The sequence below is a fragment of the Populus trichocarpa genome, chromosome 6, assembly GCF_000002775.5.
Source record: "Populus trichocarpa isolate Nisqually-1 chromosome 6, P.trichocarpa_v4.1, whole genome shotgun sequence".
Taxonomy (NCBI): Eukaryota; Viridiplantae; Streptophyta; class Magnoliopsida; order Malpighiales; family Salicaceae; genus Populus; species Populus trichocarpa.
In genome coordinates, this window is record NC_037290.2 from 23,771,819 (window position 1) to 23,795,554 (window position 23,736).

Below are 23,736 nucleotides of genomic sequence, written 5' to 3' on the forward strand. Positions count from 1 at the left end.
AATATCATTAGATTCTCCAAAGTCCAAACACTCCTTAGGCCACCGCTTTCTCCCCTCCCTCTCGATCCCCACCCTCCCTCTCTCAATTTTTTATTTGACTTTTTCTCCGGATCTCAAAAATTCCCAATTTTATTAACTTCAATTCAGGGTTTTTAATTAAAAAAAAGGAAAAAAAAATCAACAGATTAGGGTTTTAGGGTTTTTTTTCCCGATCTGCTAATCTTTTTATTATTTCAATTTTGTGTTTTATTTTATTTGTACGGGGGAATCGGAATGGTGGGTTCTCAGAGTCCTAACGGAACTGCGGCGAAGAGGTACGGAATAATGAAACCAATCTCCGTCGCGGGTCCTACTGAACCTGATCTCCATCGAAATGCGGAATTAGAGAAGGTGACTGGTGGATAATCAGAAAAATTTGCTCTTCATTCTTTTAATTAATTTTACTTACTATTAATCCAATGATGTTTTTGGTAGTTTTTGGTTGATTCGGGTTTATACGAGAGCAAAGAAGAGGCTATGAAGAGAGAAGATGTTCTGGGCCGTATCGATCAGGTAACAATATTCGAAATCAGTTTTCTTATTATTGTATTTTATGTGTACTGATTTGTTTTTTAATTAGATGGGATTTTTTTTGTAGAAATTATTATGGTTTTGTGAAGAAGTTAATTTTTTGTTGCCGTAGATTGTGAAAGACTGGGTTAAGCGATTGACGCGTCAAAGGGGATATACTGATCAGATGGTAGAGGAAGCCAATGCTGTTATTTTTACTTTCGGGTCTTATCGTCTTGGGGTATATGTTTTCTTGTGCTTTATGATCACTTTATCTGTTTCCTCCTCTTTTTGTAGTTATTTCTGCACAGTTGTATGAATGCTTGAATATATTTGTTGCTTTTGGATTGCCAATTTGTAGTTTTTAGCTCAATAGGAAATTGCAATAAGATTAGCAGATCGGAAAATGAAATGGTGATCTTTTATGTTTGTTAATGTATGGAAGCGGTAATGAACCTAGGAAAATTGTTTTCTTGCTAATTCAATGATTCAATATGATGTTATACTTATAGCTTTAAGCTGGCCTATTATTCCAAGCACGAACCTGATGTGGAACAATGATAAAAAAGAATTAAAGCAGGAAAGAGAGAAGCTTTAGAGAAAGAAGCTAAGAATTAAAAGCAAATAAAGAGAATAAAAAGCCAGAAAAGGGAAGAATGGGAGTTAGAAAAGTATGCAACTCTGCAATTTTCATTCAATTCATCAAAAACTCCCTAACATTTAGAAAAGTATGATATTTATAAATACTAAAACCCTAACTAGAACAAGCAATTGGGCTTATAGCCTACTAAATAAAATACTCAACAATAATTAAATCAAGCCCAACAAATAAAGTCTAATTAATAATCTCAACTAAAAGTTAAAATAAATTAAACCAAAACATAAGCTAAAGCCCAATCTCTCAATGGTGTGGGCTACCCTCCATCGTCTATGATCATACGAGTGCGTAAACAATGGCTCGGGTCTGGTGTCCCCACTAGAACCTTTCATAGTCTTGCTTGAGCCACCTGGCTGCAAGTGTGTCCTTAGAAAATACCTAAAGCAGTGGCTGTGTGCCCAACTGCTTTGTCCTGCTTCACTTAAATCCTTGGGGTTTTAGTTGCAACCAACACTCATTCTGTGCTGTTATAGTTTAGTTCTAGCTAATATTGTGGTGAAAGGATACTGCTGGCTTGTCTGCCCAGATGAAACAAAGTGGGCTTTTTAAAAATCATTCAAAAGTACACTAGAATTGTTAGGCTGTTGTTTCTGAATATGATGTAATCTTATGTTTTTGTTACTTTAGTGATCTAATTACATTTTCTGTTGCATTTATGGCAATGATTACTGTTTTAACAGGTGCATGGTCCTGGGGCTGACATAGACACCTTGTGTGTTGGACCATCATATGTGAATCGAGAGGTGACTCATAAACGTGGCTTATTTTCTTTTAGTTCTATGGTATTTTGACTGACATGCTAAGTTGTTTTTTAGGGAGACTTCTTTATTGTCTTGCATGATAAGCTGGCTGAGATGGAAGAAGTTACTGAACTTCAGCCAGTTCCAGATGCTCATGTCCCGGTTATGAAGTTTAAATTCCAGGGAATATCAATTGACCTTCTTTATGCAAGTATATCCCTTTTGGTTGTTCCAGAAGTAAGCTCCCTAGTCTTTGAAATATCCATGTTATGCATTATTTTCTTATGCTCTTTAATTTTATTGTGGCACATGCAGAAAAGTTTTAACATTTATCACTTGGTATGGTTTGCCCCCCCCCCTCTTTCCTCTTTTTCCTCATGTGTTGTTTCTCTCATTGATAATGAACTTCAGTAGCAAATCTGGAGTCCAGTGTTTCTTCTTTTTGTGATTTGAGATGCACTTTAATACTGAGAATGCTAAGCTTTAACTCATAAAAAATCTCTTCTCCGTGTTTTGGTAAAATTTTCTAAGACCTGCTCCTCCCATCCTGTTTTACCACTCTAGCCCAATAGTAGCTACTTTTGACAGTCTTGTAGGTTTTTGTAAAATATGCTTGGTGATTATTATATGTATTTTGTAAGAATCTTGTTTTGCATGGATTGCGGGGATGGGTTTGCCTTGTATAGCCGCTATCATCAGCTTTTGGAGTGTATTGTTGGTTTGTCTAAAGCTTCTTATCTGATTGGGTCTTGTCAGCTTCAAGTTCTAGCATTATTTTTCCTGTCATGAGTTTGGGGTAGCAAAGCCTATGATTTGATGCATTTTAACATTCGAAGCACTGATTATTGTTGCTTGCTCAATTTGATCTGGAACTAACTTGTCAACAGGACCTGGACATCTCCAATGGGTCTGTGCTCTACGAAGTGGATGAGCAAACTGTTCGAAGTCTAAATGGGTGCAGGGTTGCTGATCAAATTCTTAAACTTGTTCCAAATGTTGAGGTGACTTATTGTATTCTCTGACTTATTTTACTATAGTGCTTCAGTGATTTGACAGTCATTTTAACCATTGAAAAAATTGTAGCACTTTCGGGCAACACTCAGATGTCTGAAGTTTTGGGCTAAAAGGCGCGGTGTTTATTCAAATGTAAGATTGGGCATCTTGATGAGTTATTCCAATTGCCATTTCACACTAAATTATGGTTTTCATCTTCTCCTTAAATGTTTAGGTTACTGGTTTCCTTGGTGGAGTAAACTGGGCTCTTCTAGTTGCCCGAGTGTGCCAGCTTTATCCTAATGCTATTCCTAGTATGCTAGTCTCTCGGTTCTTCAGAGTTTATACACAATGGCGTTGGCCGAATCCTGTGATGCTATGCTCAATAGAAGAAGATGCACTTGGGTTTCCTGTGTGGGATCCTCGCAAAAATCCTCGAGACCGGTTTCATCATATGCCAATAATAACTCCTGCATATCCTTGCATGAATTCTAGCTATAATGTGTCTACAAGTACTCTTCGTGTTATGACAGAGCAATTCCAAAGTGGTAACAGGATATGTGAGGTGAGAGCACAAGTAGCAATCTATTTTCCTCATACTTTCCTACATTATACTATTGATACTTTGTTGCTTTGTCACTTTGTTCTCTTTGCAGAAGATTGAGCTGAACAAGGAACAGTGGAGTGCTCTTTTTGAGCCTTATCTTTTCTTTGAGGCATACAAAAATTACCTGCAAGTTGACATAGTTGCAGCAGATGCTGTTGATTTGCTAGCTTGGAAAGGCTGGGTAGAGTCTCGGCTTAGACAACTTACCTTGAAGGTAAGCATCTTACCTTGTAATCTTGTTGCAAGCTGATATACTCCTTTCAGTTTTTAGCCATGTTTTCTAACGTAGTAGTGAGTGTTTGTCTTACTTGAAAACAAGATGATCCAACAAAGTATGACAGCTGTCTTGCTTTACTTGCTGTCCTTTCCATGTGACATTTCTCAGATAGAGCGGGACACTGATGGGATGCTGCAGTGCCATCCTTATCCAAATGAGTATATAGATCCGTCCAAGCAATGCGCTCATTGTGCTTTCTTCATGGGTTTGCAGAGGAAAGAGGGAGTGACTGGCCAGGAGGGCCAGCAATTTGATATACGGGGAACGGTTGATGAGTTTAGGCAAGATATAAACATGTACTTGCCTTGGAAACCAGGGATGGATATATATGTCTCTCATGTTCGTAGAAGACAGCTTCCGGGCTTTGTTTTCCCTGATGGGTACAAGCGTTCTCGACCATCACGACATGTGAACCAACAGACTAACAGGACTAGTGAAGATGTTGCAAGATCCCAGTCTGGGTCTGCTGAGAGACATGTTAAGCGGAAAAATGATTGTGAAATGGCAGATTTGAAGCCAGTTAAACCAGAGAAACGGGCGTCTACAAGCCCACAAAGACTGCAGTCTGTTTCTCCTTCTAGTAGTGCTGGTAGGTCTGGTATGACATCTCTGGCTAGTTCCTGTGAAGGGGTTATATTAGGGTGTTCAACCATTGGGGACATTGTTAGCAACTGCGAGGATGTTGCTAGCAACTCCGAGGTTAGGTCAACTAGTTGGCAGTTAGAGAGTGAAAAAAGTGATTTGGGGGATGCTAGGCAGCTGGGTGTGACTGTCTATCAGGAGTCACCCTCAAATCGGCAGACCTCAATGGATGTACATGATTCACCAATAGTTAGGAATGAGCTAGAACCAGCTGATCATATGAATGGCTCAGAGCCAATGGGATTGATGTTTGATCGAATTACAAAGCAGGAGGTGGTCAGTTCACATGAAGTGCCAAATTTTGAAACTGGGGAAAAACATGAGGTTGGCGTGAATGAAAACATTGAGGATTTGGGGTCAAATTTCTTGGAGAATGGATCTTCAAGGAAACTGATGAATTGGGTTGGGGGTGCTAGTCGAGGCATGGAGGTGGACCAAGAACTTGTCAAACCATGTAGTCAGACAGCTGTTGTAGAATTTGCTGAAAGTGTTATAAGTTCACATTCTGGCTCTCAGAACCTCAACTACGAGGTGAGTTATTCTGTTTGAAGTTTTTGGGTTAAAGATTGTTGTGGATAGTTGTGGCAATACTAGAAGTTCCGGCAATAGTGAGAGTGGGGATCTTTGCAGGGTAATGTGTGTGCTGTGGATGCGGATTCACTTCTGGAAAGTGGATGTTTGAATGTGAGTGGAGCTGAGTATTATTGCAGAACAGCTTGCCAGAAGAATTAGAGGTTTAAACTCTGAATTGCTGCTGTACTTTACTATTACTATATAATAAAGAATTTTCTACATTTACTCACTGTGTTGCCTGTTCATTTCTCTTTCTTTCCTCCTCTTCCCTTGGAACTGGGTCAATGCGACAATGGCTCTGTCTTTATGAAAATTTTATGTGGAGAATCATGCATTTGGATTCCAGAAATTTGTTAGAGACCTACAGCCTTGTAATCCTTGCAGTAGGAAATCAGGACCTAATGTTGAATGGTTCCATGCAACGAGATCTTTACTGTTGGCAGATCCAAAATTAGCAGATGAATTTGAAACGTCTGAATTGTTCTTTTATATTCTAGGTTTCATCTTTGCACAACTACTGTAAGGTTCTGTAATTAATACTTGTTCAATAGTCTTACCATGCTAATTGTTTTGCACAGAGTATCTCCCAACTGGTGCATGTGTGGTGACTGGTCCTGCACCACTATAAGTGCTATGTTTCCAGTAATTGTGCTTAAGAACCTGACCATGTTTTATGTCTAAGGCTCAGATACATTAACCCTTCCTTTAATTTTTTTTTCTCCAATATTTGTCAGGAAGTTAACCCACCTCCTTGCCTTTCTTTTGTATCATGTAGCCGAAGACTGCAATTGGGAAAGTTTTAAATTCTCAAGATGGTGCTAGGTCAGAATCTTTGCAGAAGCCAATGATAAGGCATGCATTTTAAAACCCTGATTTTCATCATGTTAATCATGGTATCTTTATGCTGTCCTGTTTGGTTGGTTGCATGGCTCTCTCTTTGCAGGTTGAGTCTGAAGTCAACCGCGTAGCATTGTGCAAGGGGGAACACTGTTATGTAATCACTGTTTATAAAGGAAAGGACCAGCAACTTGGTAAGTTAAACTTTAATTGCTGGCTTTCTTTGTGGGTTTCTTGGTGTGTGTTCGGCACTACCTTGTGGACTGGGACAGGTCAGCCATGAATTAAACTGTCAATAGCTCAGTGGTTTGGCCAAGTTTTGGGTGTGCGTTCCTTTGCTGCGTTTGGCAGAAGCTGTAAACTTCCTGGTGCCAAGAAACTGTTGAGCATGCTGGTGCTTTGAAGACTTTGTGCGTTGTTATAGAGTTGTATTTGTTGTTTCCTTGTGGGCGTGGGGAATTCACTTAGGCAGTTCCCCCCCAGGTGGGTGAGGATAGTTTCCTTCCAATGAAATGTCTATGTGGAATCAACTATACTGCAAACAAGATCAACTTGGTTGTGTGATTTGTAAAGGTATTTTTGTCTTTGTATACTCGACTTCTTGTATGTAAGTTTATTTAGTAATCCCTCTCCATCTCCCATTGGACTGGACATGCTTTTTTAGTACTCTCTATCTATCTCCCATTAAAGTGGACGAATGGTGGAATTTTTTCCATGTGAAACCTTAGGCATCTTTCTGCAGTTTGGTGGAGAGGGATAGTGCAGAACAGCTTAGGCACGGCCATCCTGTCTCTAGAGTTGTGGATGGCTTGCCGTCTGAAATAGTGCAGGAGTGTTGTGGAAGTGTTTCACTATCCAGTACCCAACAAGTTAATATCTCCATGAGCAAGCTAGTCTTTTAAGGTTCGCTGCACTAAATTGAATCCGGTTTTGCAGTCGTTCGACACTAAAATTAAGGGTCTGAAACAAATTTAATACAATCATCAGAAACGAGTGGCTGCTTCGGACTGGGAAGAGAGGAGACCGGGTATTATTTCTTGACTATGCTGCGTTATATTACCAAAAGAGAGAGAGAGAGAGAGAGGCAGAGCTACGATACTCATAGGCTGTAAACTAAGCTGCTATTATCATCTGGCCGTCTCGTGCTGCGTTGTGGCAGAAAGATAAGTTACTGTTCCAAGAAGAGGAACAACATCAAGCTCGGCACCTGTCTTTTTCTCTCCATTACTGTCTGCAGAAGCTCGACGCAGAATCTCCAAAACCTCCTTCATAGAAGGTCTGGTGGATGGCGAGGAGTGCGTGCAAATGAGTCCTAGGTTGAATACAGTGGTCATTTCTTGCAAGAAACATGGTTCCTTAATCTCCTGGTCAAGGCAATCAACAACAGGCTTTCCCTGTCCAAACTGCTGCCATGCCCACTCTGCAAGGCTGGTATGCTCATCTCCACTATTAGGTTCTCTTCCAGTCGCCAATTCCAGGAGTACAACTCCAAAGCTATAGACATCTATCTTTTCATTCACCCTTGTCGTATAGGCATACTCTGCCATAAAAATGAGGAAAAAATAGATTTAAATGGTGTGGTGTGATCTCAAAATTCTGAGTTGGAATTAAATGAACAGTGAATATACTTGATAAAGCACATTGAAGTTGTTGAATGATCTTACCAGGGGCCATATAACCGAAAGAACCTGCTACAACAGACATGGTATGAACCTCTCCTTGCTTAGCCAATATTCTGGCCAGTCCAAAATCTGCTATTCTTGCCTTCAATTCAGAATCCAACAAGATATTACTAGACTTCACGTCTCGATGAATGATAGGAGTGGAGCAGTCATGATGCATGTAGCTTAGGCCTCGTGCAGCTCCAATGGCAATCTGGAACCTTGTGGGCCAATCCAAGACAGAATTATGGACTGAACTTGTTCCCATTGATGAACTTCTCTTCCTCCCATGAAGCCATCTATCAAGGCTTTGGTTCTCCATGAACTCATAAACAAGAAGCTTTGAGCTGCTCACTTGAAATACAGCACAATAATTTAACTATGTTTGCATGCCTAATTGTTCCCAGTATCTGAACCTCCGCCAAAAATTCCTTTTCAAGATTGTGATCCATTGTTTCATTATTCCAAATCCTCTTGACAGCAACGTAGTCACCTGCACGGTTTATGGCCACCCGGTATACCTTCCCCGATCCTCCACTTCCAATCAGATTATTTTCTGTCAAACTTGCCAAAACGTTTGCTTCTGTGAAGTCCAATCTCTGGAACGAGGTCAGCTTCCATGCTGCCAGATCACGTTTTGCCTTCTTTCTTTGGTAGTCCCTAACCATAAACAAGGTGACTATCGTAGTGACTAGAAAAATGGTCACAGTAAGAGCCAGAATCAAGGCAAGAGTTTTAGAGGGCATTTTTTTAGAGTCGCGAAGTTTAGCATAGCAATTTGGAAAGTTTAGAATTGGATTAACAGCACAGAGATTAGAATTGTTCAGGAAGCTGTTATCATAGGCATGGTTATCAAACTGATCTGGGATTTTCCCAGATAGATGATTGGAGGACAAGTTCAGAGAAACCAGTTTCAACTGGTCAAATTCAAGAGGGATTTCACCAGAAAAATGGTTTTGAGACAAATCTAAATAAAGCAGGTCAGGTAAAGACCCGATCTCCTTTGGGATCTGGCCAGAAAGTGCATTTCTTGAGAGATTTAAACTAGTCAATGACTTCCAGGATATTATCTTGGATGGGAGTTGACCTGAAAATTGATTTCCATCAAGCAGAAGATTTGAAAGGTGAGGCAGACTCGTTATTTCCACAGGAATTTCGCCAGAAAGAAGATTGTTGCTCGCCTTGAAATCAACCAAGTTCACCCAGCTAGAGATTCCAGGAGGAATCGGACCAGAAAATCTGTTGTTGCCGAGTTCCAACTTTGACAAATTCCATGCCAGCTTGCTCGGAAGTCCCCCCGAAAAGGAATTGTCACTTAACATCAAGTAAATCATATTGGAGGCTGTCCAAACACCTGCAGGTATCTCACCTGAAAAGCTGTTGCTGTAAAGCTGAACCGTGAGCAAACTGTCGCAATTTCCAAGAGACTGAGGCACCCGCCCAGAGAGATTGTTTTCAAAGGCAACTGCACCCAGCAAGACACCTCCAGCACATAAATTCTCAGGCAGTTGGCCACTGAATTGATTGGTTGCAACATCAAATTCTACAAGTTTTGAATAAAGGCCCATTTTAGGTGGCAAGGCTCCACTCATGTTGTTGCTAAAAACCTTAAATGCTGTCAGTGCAGGAAGAAGGCCTATACTTGGTGGTACCTCACCGGACAAGTGATTGTCAAACAGACTCAGAAGTTGCAATTTCTTCAACTTGCCAAAATCTTCTGGAATCGAACCATTTAATTGGTTCATTGCTAGATCAATCTCCACCAAATTCAACGTTTCGACTCTCTGAGGTATCTCACCAGACAACTTATTCTGGAAGAGATACAAATAAGTCAAATTCTTCAACGAAAACAACCCATCAGGAATCTTACCTTCCAAATCGTTTTCAGCTAAATCCAAGTGCTCAAGACTTGAAAGATTGGTCAAGCTCTCCGGTATTTCACCAATCAAATTCGCGAGTCTCATCCACAGATACCTCAACTTCTTTAGCTGACCGAACTCCACAGGAATTGAAGAGGGCACAAACTCATTAATCGCCAATCCCAGCTCTTCAAGATTGGAAAGCTTACTAATCTCCTTAGGTAACGTACCGTTGAACTGATTCTGATACAGAAACAATGTCTGCAACCCTGTCAGGTTGGCCATCTGTGGTGGAATATTGCCTGTGAAGTTATTAGCTCCAAGGTTTATATACCTGAGACCTGATAATTTATCAATATCATCAGGTATTGGACCGAAAAAAAAATTCTGTGACAGGTCCAAGTGCTGAAGCTTTGTGCAACTGTACAGAACTTTTGGAAATCCTCCTGGAATGTGGTTAAAATTCATTTCGAGAAATGTCAGGTTTTTCAGGTCACAAACTGTTGCTGGGATTGTTTCTGTGATGTTTTTATCACCAAGGTGAAGTTCAGACACCGAGCCATCGCCTCCACAGGTTACCCCTGTCCAATTGCACGGCGAGGATGATGAGTTCCAGGACTGAATGGACGGTGGATTGCCAAGTTGTTGTTTCAGTTTTAGGAGTATAGTTTTTTCAGTGTTGGCATCTTGGGAAATTACTCTGAAGGGCAGGGAAAGTAGGAGGACTAGAACGCAGAGGAGGGGTGAAGTTCTGAGAAATAGGATGGTTAATTCGGACATCCTGAAGGGTTTCAGGTGGTTTTTCCGGTTGGGTTTATTTTGCCGGGAAGAGAAGGGCGAGGCTTAACGGCAGGATTTGAAATGTGGTTGGCATTTGGCAAAGGAAGATGAGGGGAGATGTTGGGTATAAATCCGGTGAGCGAAATGACATTCACAGCGACAATAATTACATATGCACCACTGAAAGTGATTTGATGAGTCAACGACTAGTAAAAGTTTGTGGTTCTTTCACTGATCAATTACTTTAAATTAAGTGCCCGTTTGTCATTTGATACTCTATGCTTTTAAAATAGTTTTTAAATTATATTTAGTATGAAAATGTTAAATTAATATTTTTAGATATTTTGTTGATAATATTAATAACTTAATATTAAAAATAATAGAAATTTTGAAAAAAAATTATATTTTAATGTTTTTCCAATAAGAAAATAATTTAAAAAAACACCTGTATTATGTTATGATTCATTTTAGATGCTCGTGTTTAGTATTATAATCACAATTGTTTTTTAAAATATTTTTTACTTTAAAATATATATTTTTTAAATTTATTTTTGATATCAACACTTCAAAACAATTTTAAAATATTAAAATATTATTATTTTTATTTTTTTTTTAATATTTTCCAATACAAAAATAAAAATGAATGATTTCGTAGAGAACCATTGCAATTGAGTCCACTAGGTATGAGCAATTGAGCAAATGGTAACCTTCAAAGTATGATGATAAACATGCCATTGTTTCTAGATACAGCCCACGACAATTTAAATATGGATTTTTTTTTGTGATGGAGAATTTAATTACTCGCTGAAATGTAGAAAAGAAAGTTAATTTAAATATATATAACTTGTCTTTGAGTGGACTTGAAAAGTGAATGATACTATGAGATAATAGAAGTTCTAAAAAATCTACATGATAATTTCCTAGAATTTTCTCTAAGAAAAAAAATTACTTTTATTTAAATTTAAAAACCCTTTGAGACACAACATGTATAATAACTTTTATAAAATATTTGTCATTGTCGTATCATTGTGAAATTTCTCCAACTTATTTTGTCTTTTAGAATACAAGTTCTTCAGATAAATATTATCCATCAAGACTAACATGATTATTAGAATCTTCATAGGAAGAATGGATAATAAAAGTTTATATTTTTTTTTTAAAAATACTAATATTGTAGTTTTTATTTTTTACTCAATCATAAATTTTTTTTATTTGATTAGTTAAATAAGTTCTGTACTTTCATACTCACTCAATATATAATTATGTTTCAAATCTTAATTTTATAAAAGCTAAAATAATAAAAAAATTTATTTATTTTATATCTAAAATTTATCTCACAACCGTTTCAATTAAATATATATTTTTCAAATTTAATAATTAAAAATATTTTTTAAAAACTACAACAATACAAAACATGTGTCTTAATCAAAAGTGGATCACACGGATAATGGAGGAAAAGCCCATGGTTTCCTTGCACTATCATGGATTAGGTTGTAAGAGGTAACAACTTTGTAAAGGAGAGGTAAGAGTATTTGTGTTCTTTACAATCTCCCCCCAGATCCCGTTCTTTGTTGACTGAGGCTGATAGCTAATTAACCAAGCTGCTCTAACTAACTAGTAATTACTACAGCGGTACACTTAAATTCTCAAGGGATAATTCTGTAGTTCTTGAGATGTTCAGGGGCAGTTTTGTAATGAGCTGGTACACAGATGGGTTCCCCGGTCAACACATGGATTAGTGTGGTGACGTAAAATAGGCACGAGGCAGCGACGGGGAAGGAAGGAAGGTTCATGCCTTGATTCGTTGTACAATGTTGACTATTCTTATTGAAGTCTTCGGTCAAACTTCTGAAATTAAAAATCATTGTATTGCTTTTGGATGTATCTATCTATTTTCCACTTGAGGTGATCTGGAAGGATGCAAAGATCCACTCTCTCTTTAATGGTGGTGGTGGGGCCATGTCTTGGACCGTATGTTATTTTCTTAATGAATGAAGGAAAGAATATGGAGGCATTCTATGGGAATAATATTTTATCACTGTAGAATATTAATGGGTGCAATTTTTTAATTTTTCCCAAGATAGATTTTCCATGTCTAAGCTAGAAAATCTTTTTTTTTTTTTTTAATCATTCCAGATTGAGCTCTCACTAAATTAGTGAAAGCATAGACCCACCAATTAAAAATTAAAATTAACATTGATTTTATCCCATGAGCTTAAAAGTTAAGGTGAGACATGACTACCATGTCCGAGCCCGAACATCCAGCCCAAACATTTTGGTAAAAATTTAGCTCATAAGATTAGAGTGGCAAATGCCTGACAGTAGCCTTGCCCGGCCCACAGAAACATCTCAAGTCAAAGAAATCCCCCAGACTATTGAATGAATGCTAGAGTTGTTTAAGTAGAAATTGCCACATGCAAGCTGGTTTTTGTACTTGAATCTAAGAGTTTCAATTTGATGGTATGCATGTTTAGCTAGAAGGAATACGACATCTATATTGATCAGAAGTAATCTCAAATCATGCGCCTGATTACACGCACACCAGTTCATGTTTCTTGTCTACATTTATATGTCACAATTTTTTTTAATATTGTTTGTGGATTTTTGCTGGATCACTGTGTCAGTATAATAATAATAATAATAATAATAATAATAATAATAAATTATGAGGGGTATAACTCACTAGTCAGGTTTTAAGTTTGCTCTCTAGAAGTCACTAGTTCGAGTCTCATAAATCTCAAGGCCACTGGAGGCTTACATTGTCATTAACTTCAAGGCCCGTGAAATTAGTCGAGATGCACGCAAACTGGTCCGGAAACAAAAAAAAAAAAAAAATTGTCATCTAATAATGAAATTTAGCTGTGTTCTACCACTGACTTTGTTAAGTGCTGGAGTCTACATGCTAGCCTCCAGATACAATGGCTGGGGAGAAGTCATAAGATTAGAGTCGCAAATGCCTGACAGTAGCCTTGCCCGGCCCACAGAAACATCTTAAGTCATAGAAATCCCCCAAACTATTGAATGAATGCTAGAGTTGTTTACAAGCTGGTTTTTGTACTTGAATCCAAGAGTTTCAAATGGTAGTTCATGTTTCTTGTCTACATATATATGTCCCAATTTTTTAAAAAATATTATTTGTGGATTTTTGCTGGATCACTGTGTCAGTCTAATAATAATAATAATAATAATAATAATAATAGTCGTTAGTGACCTTAATAAAATAAAACAAAATGGAACAATCATCATTCAGGATGTTAAACCAAAGGGGAATTCCCCAATAATTAGTAGAAATTTAAAATCCTATACCTTTGCTTAATTATCTAGATGTCTTCCAAAATATTTTTGACAAACCTAAAATTATACCTCGTAAACTGATTTTCAAAATGGACCCAAACTATTAAAATTTTCAATTGGATCCCTAATGTATCATGCATATTTTAATAGGGTTCCGTTTATAAATACTTTTTTTTTCCTAGAAAACATTCAGTTTTCCTCCCAAAAGCCTATTTATTGTGATTTACATGGAAACCATTAACATTATAGACGAGACTGAATTGTGAAGTGTCTAATATTTTAGTGATCCAACTGAGAAGATTGATAGTTTAAAGACTAATATGAGGTTTGGCGAAACATTTTCATGTCTAATTTTCTTTTTTTTTAATAAACAATATTTAGAGTATTTTTGAACTAATATCGATCATATCTATTATAATAAGAATACTATCATTAAAATAATATGGTAAAATTAGCTAGCTAGAAGTTTAATTGGATTATGGATATTGCACTAATCTATAGGTAAACAAAGGCTTTATTAAGGGTTATGCTGGTGGATGAGTAAAGGTCCAAACTTTTTAACTTGTAGATGATAGGTAAGCTGATTATTTGATCAATTTTAGTCATATTCTGCGTCACCAAAGAAAGAAAATATATTTTGATTGCTTTAGAAAACAGAATGTGAACATAGAAAATGAAAAAAAAAAAAAAAAAAAAGACTTGAAACTCTCCACTCCCATCTAATTTTTTTTCTTTCTTTTCTAGAAGATAGTGATATTTACTAGTTAGCATGCCCACTTTCTATGCCTTCTAGAATAGGACAGGGAAAATTGCATCATCAAACCACACCATACACGAAGTCAATATTCAATATAGATAATAATTGCTCCCATCATGACTTTCCCCTTTCAAGCAAAGCAAAGGAAGTGCAAAGGTGAAACACGTTCGGATGATGTCATTATTGTTTTATCTTACTTTTTTATGGATATAATAATAATTATTTTTAAAAGTATTTTTTATTTAAAAATATATTAAAATAATATTTTTATTTTATTTTTAAATATTATTTTTAATATCAGCATACCAAAATAATCTGAAAATATAAAAAAAAATTTAGTTTTTCCTTAACTATATATTTTTTAAAAAAATAGTCGCAGGAAAGGATTAGAGGCTCCGAGACCCTGACACCGGGAAGCCAACCAAGTTCAAAAACTGAAAGCCCAATCACTTGAGATATGCCTGGCCGTTTTATCTTTTCCTCGACAATATGCATCTCCCGAGAGAAATAGACTGTTGTAGGCTGTCTGAAAAAATAAGAAAATTGAAATAGGAGGAAACAGGATAAATATGTTCTCGAGAAACTATATTACAGTTCCAAGTATAATTATATTAAATAATAATGAATTATGCTTTTTACCTTGTTTAAGTGTATCTTGTTTGTAAAAATAAATTTTTGAGAATTGACAAGGAGTTTTCTTACCAGAGTTATTTCTTCTTTTTATTTTTTATTCGTTTCTTTTTCTTGTATTGTTGTCTGTTACCATTAACATACATAATTATAAAAATGAAAAGTTACTAACTTTTGACAGTTATTGTTAGGATGCAACTTTCATCTTTTTCCTTATATTATCTTATTAATATAAATAATATTAAGCCATGTTTATTTCCCGGAAAGTGATTTCTGGAAAATCACTTTCCAAACTTTTCTATGTTTGTTTGCCATTAGAAAAGTTGGTCAATGGAAAACACTTTCCAGTCAAAGAAAAATTTGGCTTGGTTTCCAAGAAAGTGTTTTCCTGAAAAATTTAAACCGAAAACACTTTCCAGAAGTTGTGAAAAATTTAAAAATATCATATTATTTGCTGATTATATCAAATTTGGTCCTCAAACTTTTGATTGCTATATATATTTTGTTTTGAATATTTATTTTTCAATTTCATCTCTTAAAATTTAATTTTTATATTAACTTCGGTTCTCATTTTTATAATTGTTATTTGCTTTTTTCTTATCATTTTTTTATTGAAATTTTTTATCTATCAAATTTGATACTCATTCTTTTGATTGTTATTTATTTTATTTGAAATAATTTATGAAATGTTAATTATTATTATTTTAATTTTTTTTTTTAGATTTGATCTCTATTATTTTGATTATTATTTATTTTATTTGAGATAATTTATGAAATTATATTTTTTTCAATTTCATTCTCATTCAACCTTTTGATTTGTAAGATTTGTTCCTCATTATTTTAATACACTTGAGAAAAATAAAACATTAATAAGTTATTTTTCAGCTCATTTTCCATGACATAACCAAACACTGGAAAATGTTTTCCAACTTATTTTCCATTACACTACCAAACATCAGAAAATAATTCACTTTCCCGGAATTCACTTAAAAAAAAAAAACTACTTTCCAGCAAACAAACGGGGCCTTAATATATATGGATTTGGTTGACCATCATAGGTGACCCAAAGCCAATTTTTTCCTTAACATGCCAATATACAATGGCTCCAAAAAGTGCAAGCATGACATTGAAGATAGGAAATGACATGGAAATAATAGTTGCTAACACCACAAACATTGTTCTCCATATCAGCCTTAAAAAGTTGATGTTACGATCTAACTTTGATTTGCCAAGGGTTAGAGGGTATTCTCCTGTTACAAATTTTGATGATAGCACAAGATTTAATTATACTAAATAAGGCTGATATGGTAACACAAGAGTGTTCTCTAATGGTTCTACTAATGTTGGGTTATTTGAGTTTGACTTGGTAATGCAAATGAATAAAGTCCGTAATGATGTTTATTGTCAACCCATGGGCTAACTTTGAACTCGAATTTGCATCTCTTCACTACATGGAAAAATAATCTTATCATAAATGGGTTTCAAGTTCAGAATGTGATCTTTTCATATTGCCCAACCATGCATACCTAGAGGTTTTCTACAATAAGTTATGTTTGTTTTAGTTTTTAAGCTTCCTAAGTGCCCGTTTGTGTTTCTAAAAAGTAAAAAATATATGCTAGTTAATATTTGTCTAATTTTCTATCAAGGTCATTTATTTGGGTTTCAATTATATCATTTTGGTGCCTCCCTATACTTGGAGGGTTGTTCCAAGTATATAATGATGATTCATACCATGTATTGAGATCTTTTGGCAAAAAAAGTTTGAATTGAGAGTCTTTGACTTAGTCCTTTGGCAAACTATCAAGTTTTGTATCTTTTTTGTGTGTAGTTGCTTATCCATTAACTCAGTATCTTTAAAATAGTGTTTTAATTTGTATCTTTAGAGTGGTGCGTTGCTCATGGTTGTATCTATTCGGTTTTTCACCTTAGAGTGGTGAGCGAAAATATTTCTTTGTGTGAGTGACTTGTTACTATGCGATATCCATACCATCTCAATGTCAAGTTGGTAGAAACTTATGAAGAGATGCCCAATGAGTTGAATTTCTACAAACTTTTAGTTTCTCTATGAAGCACAAATATGGAGTCATAATGTTGTTGCTAATGCTTTAAATTGAAGATATTTGTTATTGACTAATACGCAAATGGAAGTGACAGGTTTTGAAGTGTTGAAAGATCTCTACAAACATGATGATTATTTTAACAAGATATGGGATAAATGCAAAAGATGTGTTTCCAAGCATATTATTGTGCTGAAGGGTTATCTTTTCAAAGGAAACCTTTTGTGTATTTCTCATGATTCTTTTAAGGAAGCCATTTTCTTTAAAGTTTACAACGGTGGAATTGATGGACGCTTTAAGAGAGACAAAACACTTACTATGATCTAAGATAATTTTTTCTAACCGAAGATGGAAAGAGATGTTACAAAGTTTATATAATATTGTAGGACATGACGTATTGTTAAATCACATAGTTATAATTCAAGTTTATACACTCCAATTTTGATAGCTAAAGCTTATTGGGAAGATGTCGATATGGATGTTATGTTAGGCTTGCCTAGAAGTCCAAGGAACAAAGATTCAGTTGTAGTAGTGGTTGATCCTTTCTAAAAAATGACACACTTTGTTCCATGTAGCAAAACACTTAATGCCACTAATATTGCTGATTTATACTTCAAGAAGATTGTTATACTTTGTAGAATTCTAAAAAACAATAACTTCGGATCGAGATTCCAAGTTTATGAGTCATTTTTGGTGTATATTTTGGAGGAAACTTGGAACTCATCTTCAATTCAAAACAACTTATCATCCACAAACTGATAGATAAACTAAAATCATTAGTTGGAGTTTGGGGAGTCTTTTTAGAAGTTTGGCGAAGAAGAATATTTGAGACTAGGATCTTGCATCGCCACAAGCTGAATTTTCTTACAACCATTTTACCAGCCAAAGTACTGGTTGTATTCCTTTTTAAGTTATATATGGTCAGAATCTGCTGAGTTCATTGGACTTAATTTCTCTTCCAAAAAGCTAGAATTTTAGTGGTGACGCTGAAGAAATGGCCAATTGGCTTAAAAAGTTGCATGAACAAGTTCATGTAAAGATTGAAAGGCAAAATTAGAAGTATCAAGCTCAAGCTAATATGTAGAGCTCAAAGAAGGTGATCTGGTTTGGGTATATCTTGACAAAGAAAGGTTTCTATATGGTAAGTTTGCAAAGCTCAAATCTAGGGTTGATGGTCCGTATAAGGATTTAAAATGGATTGATGAAAATATTTACAAGATTGAGCTACCCACACATCTAAACATTTTACACAATTTTAATGTGGCTGACTTAGGTTCTTACTATGGTGATTATAATACATATGACCTAAGGATGAGTATTTTTCAACTAGGAGAACATGACACATGAGTATCCTCTAATGGTCCTACTGATGTTGGGTTAGTAATACAAATGAATAAAGTCCTTGATGATGTTCACTAATAGCCCATGGGCCAACTTTGAGCCTGAATTTACATCTCTTCACTATATGGAAAAATAATATTATCATACGTGAGTTTCAAGTTCAGAATATGATCTTTTTATATTCACCAACCATGCATGCCTTAGAGTTTTCTATAAAAAGTTATGTTTGTTTTAGTTTTTAAGCTTTATAAGTGTCCGTTTGTATTTTTAAAAAGTAAAAAATATATGCTAGTTAATATTTATCTAGGTTTTTTTTTTTTTTATCAATGTCATTTATGGGCCTCAATGATGTCATTTTGGTGCTTCTGTATACTTGGAGGGTTGTTCCAAATATATAATGATAATTCAGACCATGTATCGAGATCTTTTGGTAAAAAAATTGAATTAAAAGTCTTTGACTTGGCCATTTGATAACCTATGAAGTTATGTATCTTCTTTGTGAATGGTTCGGTTTTGTACCTTAGAGTGGTGAACAAAAACATTTTTTTTTTTGTGAGTGACTTATTATTTACAATATTCATACCATTCTAGTATCATAATGGATATTCACAGTTAGCTATCAAGTATAAAAATTAGATATTTATATCCAATTTATTAAATTTCATTTATTCAATTATATTTCTATTACCATATATATATCTTCGAGTTTATATTATGTTTATAAAGTTTGATAATATACATATTATATCTATTATATATTAGATAAGATAATTATCTAAAAAAAAAAAATCCACCCATTCTGAAGTTGATATCCATTAGATTCGAGAGAAATTATCATCTTCACTTGTAACTGTCCATAAAAATATAATAATCAAGTTAGCAAATTTCTTCCAAAAATAATAAAAAAAAAACCTCCATCCCATAGCATAATGCACATATAGGTCAAGTCAATCACCTTGGGTGAAATCCACCTATCATGTTTCCTAGTGCATTTTTTTTCAAATGCTTAAAGCACGAATCATGTAGAAAGTGGTCAAAGTTACTCCACCTATCTTGTCACCTTCTTCGTCATTTCAATTTCAGGCGGGGATGATCTTAGTGTGTCCTAATAATTAACAGAAAATAAAGTGGAAAATTTTAATGTGAGAACTTTAGAAAGATGTAAATTTTTATACGGTCACTCAAACCAGATTCTTGAAAATCTACTGAATTCCCTCGTGTTTTGAATTATAAAATTAAATCTACGTTAGATTGGTAAATTAAAACAAATGGCCCTGCTACTTCTAATGCTTAATGTGTAGATGAATTAAAAAGCACAAATCTACACCTCACAATTATATAAAGAGCCTCAAGGAATGCCCAAAAAAAAAACACAAAAAAAAAAAACAAAATTCCACTCTAGCACTTTTGATGTTGATGTAGAAAGAGCACGCAACATATGTATCTGGGTTGCTTTTCGTAGGCATATTGTTTTTAACATTAGGAAAATCTAAGAGTATGATATGAAGCAAACTATATTGTTATACACTAAAATTAACCAAAAATTTATGAAATCTGGATCGGAAAAAATAACCCAAACTTGATTAAAGATCAGACTTGTATAAAATAACATATCATCTAAAAAATACAGTAATAAAATAAAGAAGTGGGCTTGAACAATTTTGAGCAATTGACAGTAACATGAGTGGTGAAAAAAATGATATAAAGAATCTACATGCTGCAACATCCTTAAAATAAAAAATTAAATAGAGTGAATGTATAGTTACTTGAAGTTACTTTGTATAGAATAGAGTAAACGAGTAGTTACTAAAAATTACCTTTGAACTGTTCTATATAAAAAAAGATGCAGACCAGGTTCAAAAGCTGAAGGGCCAACCCCCTTATGCTTAGCCTTTTAATCTTATTCTGGGCAATGTGCATCTCCACAGGGAAATAGACTGTCATGGGCCCATATGAAATTGCCCCAAGAAGTGCAAGTATTTCATTGAAGAAAGGCAATGCCATTGCAAGCAAAGTTGCTACCACAACAAAGGTTGTTCTCCCAGTTAGCCTTAAGAAGTTGATGCTAAAATGTTTAGGTTACTGGTTTCCTTGGTGGAGTAAGCTGGGCTCTTCTAGTTGCCCGAGTGTGCCAGCTTTATCCTAATGCTATTCCTAGTATGCTAGTCTCTCGGTTCTTCAGAGTTTATACACAATGGCGTTGGCCGAATCCTGTGATGCTATGCTCAATAGAAGAAGATGCACTTGGGTTTCCTGTGTGGGATCCTCGCAAAAATCCTCGAGACCGGTTTCATCATATGCCAATAATAACTCCTGCATATCCTTAAATGAATTCTAGCTATAATGTGTCTACAAGTACTCTTCGTGATATGTGAGGTGAGAGCACAAGTAGCAATCTATTTTCCTCTACTTTCCTACATTATACTATTGATACTTTGTTGCCTTGTCACTTTGTTCTCTTTGCAGGAGATTGAGCTGAACAAGGCACAGTGGAGTGCTCTTTTTGAGCCTTATCTTTTCTTTGAGGCATACAAAAATTACCTGCAAGTTGACATAGTTGCAGCAGATGCTGTTGATTTGCTAGCTTGGAAAGGCTGGGTAGAGTCTCGGCTTAGACAACTTACCTTGAAGGTAAGCATCTTACCTTGTAATCTTGTTGCTGATATACTCCTTTCAGATTTTTGCCATGTTTTCTAACGTAGTAGTGAGTATTTGTCTTATTTGAAGACAAGATGATCCAACAAAGTATGACAGCTGTCTTGCTTTACTTGCTGTCCTTTCCATGTGACATTTCTCAGATAGAGCGGGACACCGATGGGATGCTGTAGTGCCATCCTTATCCAAATGAGTATATCGATCCGTCCAAGCAATGCGCACATTGTGCTTTCTTCATGGGCTTGCAGAGGAAAGAGGGAGTGACTGGCCAGGAGGGCCAGCAATTTGATATACGGGAAACCGTTGATGAGTTTAGGCAAGATATAAACATGTACTTGCCTTGGAAAGCAGGGATGGATATTTATGTCTCTCATGTTCGTAGAAGACAGCTTCCGGGCTTTGTTTTCCCTGATGGGTACAAGCGTTCCCGACCATCACGACATATGAACCAACAGACTAACAGGACTAGTGAAGATGTTGCAAGATCCCAGTCTGGGTCTGCTGAGAGACATGTTAAGCGGAAAAATGATTGTGAAATGGCAAATTTGAAGCCAGTTAAACCGTACAAGCCCACAAAGACTGCAGTCTGTTTCTCCTTCTAGTAGTGCTGGTAGGTCTGGTGTGACATCTCTGGCTAGTTCCTGTGAAGGGGTTATATTAGGGCGTCCAACCATTGGGGACATTGTTAGCAACTGCGAGGATGTTGCTAGCAACTCCGAGGTTAGGTCAACTAGTGGGCAGTTAGAGAGCAGCTGGGTGTGACTGTCTATCAGGAGTCACCCTTAAATCAGCGGACCTCAATGGATGTACATGATTCACCAATAGTTAGGAATGAGCTAGAACCAGCTGCTCATATGAATGGCTCAGAGCCAATGGGATTGATGTTTGATCCAATTACAAAGCAGGAGCTGGTCAGTTCACATGAAGTGCCAAATTTTGAAACTGGGGAAAAACATAAGGTTGGTGTGAATGACATAATTGAGGATTTGGGGTCAAATTTCTTGGAGAATGGATCTTCAAGGAAACTGATAAATTGGGTTGGGGGTGCTAGTCGAGGCATGGAGGTTGACCAAGAGCTTGTCAAACCATGTAGTCAGACAGCTGTCGTAGAATTTGCTGAAAGTGTTACAAGTTCACATTCTGGCTCTCAGAACCTCAACTACGAGGTGAGTTATTCTATTTGAAGTTTTTGGATTAAAGATTGTTGTGGATAGTTGTGGCAATACTAGAAGTTCCGGCAATAGTGAGAGTGGGGGTCTTTGCAGGGTAATGTGTGTGCTGTGGATGCGGATTCACTTCTGGAAAGTGGATGTTTGAATGTGAGCGGATCTGAGTAGTATTGCAGAATGGCTTGCCAGAAGAATTAGAGGTTTAAACTCTGAATTGCTGTTTTACTTTACTATTACTATCTAATAAAGAATTTTCGACATTTACTCACTGTGTTGCCCGTTCATTTCTCTTTCTTTCCTCCTCTTCCCTTGGAACTGGGTCATTGCGACAATGACTCTGTTTTTATGAAAATTTTATGTGGAGAATCTTGCATTTGGATTCCAGAAATTTGTTAGAGACCTCCAGCCTTGTAATCCTTGCAGTAGGAAATCAGGACCTAATGTTGAATGGTTCCACGCAACGAGATCTTTACTGTTGGCAGATCCAAAATTAGCAGATGAATTTGAAACGTCTGAATTGTTCTTTTATATTCTAGGTTTCATTTTTGTACAACTACTGTAACTCTGTAAGGTTCAGTAATTAATACTTGTTCAATAGTCTTACCATGCTAATTGTTTTGCACAGAGTATCTCCCAACTGGTGCATGTGTGGTGACAGGTCCTGCACCACTATAGTGCTATGTTTCCAGTAATTGTGCTTAAGAACCTGACCATGTTTTATGTCTAAGGCTCAGATACATTAACCCTTCCTTTGATTTTTTTTCTCCAATATTTGTCAGGAAGTTAACCCACCTCCTTGCCTTTCTTTTGTATCATGTAGCCGAAGACTGCAATTGGGAAAGTTTTAAATTCTCAAGATGGTGCAAGGTCAGAATCTTTGCAGAAGCCAATGATAAGGCATGCATTTTAAAACCCTGATTTTCATCATGCTAATCATGGTATCTTTATGCTGTCCTGTTTGGTTGGTTGCATGGCTCTCTCTTTGCAGGTTGAGTCTGAAGTCAACCGCGTAGCATTGGGCTAGGGGGAACACTGTAATTTAATCACTATTTATAAAGGAAAGGACCAGCAACTTGGTAAGTTAAACATTAATTGCTGGCTTTCGTTGCGGGTTTCTTGGTGTGTGTTTGGCAGTACCCTGTGGACTGGGACAGGTCAGCCATGAATTAAACTGTGAATAGCTCAGTGGTTTGGCCAAGTTATGGGTGTGCGTTCCTTTGCTGCGTTTGGCAGAAGCTGTAAACTTCCTGGTGCCAAGAAGCTGTTGAGCATGCTGGTGCTTTGAAGACTTTGTGCGTTGTTATAGTTGTAATTGTTGTTTCCTTGTGGGCGTGGGGAATTCACTTAGGCAGTCCCCCCCCCCCCCCCCCCCCAGGTGGGCGAGGATAGTTTCCTTCCAATGAAATGTCTATTTGGAATCAACTATACTGCAAACAAGATCAACTTGGTTTTTGTGATTTATACAAGGTTTTTTTGTCTCTGTATACTCGACTTCTTGTATGTAAGTTTATTTAGTAATCCCTCTCCATCTCCCATTGGACTGGACATGCTTTTTTAGTACTCTCTATCTATCTCCCATTAAAGTGGACGAATGGTGGAATTTTTTCCATGCGAAACCTTAGGCATCTTTCTGCAGTTTGGTGGAGAGGGATAGTGC

The 23,736-nt window shown here is 36.3% G+C and overlaps 2 protein-coding genes across 14 annotated transcripts; one reads left to right on the plus strand and one right to left on the minus strand.

The window, feature by feature from the left end:
- Positions 1–23,639, plus strand: LOC7462286 (nuclear poly(A) polymerase 4). Of its 13 annotated transcripts, none has more exons than XR_008059555.1 (14): positions 1–390; positions 475–552; positions 683–790; positions 1,888–1,950; positions 2,023–2,184; positions 2,835–2,948; positions 3,031–3,093; positions 3,176–3,505; positions 3,597–3,761; positions 3,933–4,417; positions 21,525–22,076; positions 22,176–22,279; positions 22,900–22,946; positions 23,068–23,639. XR_008059555.1 is itself a non-coding variant. In XM_052454084.1 (13 exons), exons 1-11 carry the CDS (start codon positions 274–276, stop codon positions 5,196–5,198), a joined length of 2,367 nt encoding a protein of 788 aa, XP_052310044.1. In that variant the 5' UTR covers positions 2–273; the 3' UTR covers positions 5,199–5,200; positions 5,815–5,861; positions 23,068–23,639. The 13 variants fall into 13 exon arrangements, 4 of the variants coding, with proteins under 4 accessions (XP_052310044.1, XP_052310045.1, XP_024459861.2 ...); XR_008059553.1 differs by lacking the exons at positions 21,525–22,076; positions 22,176–22,279; positions 22,900–22,946 and adding exons at positions 5,097–5,200; positions 5,618–5,681; positions 5,815–5,861 and having other exon boundaries at positions 2–390; positions 3,933–4,997; XR_002982567.2 differs by lacking the exons at positions 21,525–22,076; positions 22,176–22,279; positions 22,900–22,946; positions 23,068–23,639 and adding exons at positions 5,097–5,200; positions 5,618–5,681; positions 5,815–5,861; positions 5,983–6,500 and having other exon boundaries at positions 2–390; positions 3,933–4,997.
- Positions 6,773–10,348, minus strand: LOC7470732 (receptor-like protein kinase HSL1). The gene is given in 3 exon segments (XM_002309493.4): positions 6,773–7,416; positions 7,541–7,883; positions 7,885–10,348. Coding segments are annotated over 3 exon segments (3,048 nt in total). The 5' UTR covers positions 10,177–10,348; the 3' UTR covers positions 6,773–7,003.
- Positions 23,640–23,736: the final 97 nt, after the last annotated feature.

Coding starts and splice junctions, on each gene's coding strand:
- LOC7462286 (XM_052454084.1), top strand. CDS start 274: ATGGTGGGTTCTCAGAGTCCTAACGGAACTGCGGCGAAGAGGTACGGA. Junction 791..1,887: donor TCGGGTCTTATCGTCTTGGG/GTATATGTTTTC, acceptor CTGTTTTAACAG/GTGCATGGTCCTGGGGCTGA. Junction 3,762..3,932: donor TTAGACAACTTACCTTGAAG/GTAAGCATCTTA, acceptor GACATTTCTCAG/ATAGAGCGGGACACTGATGG.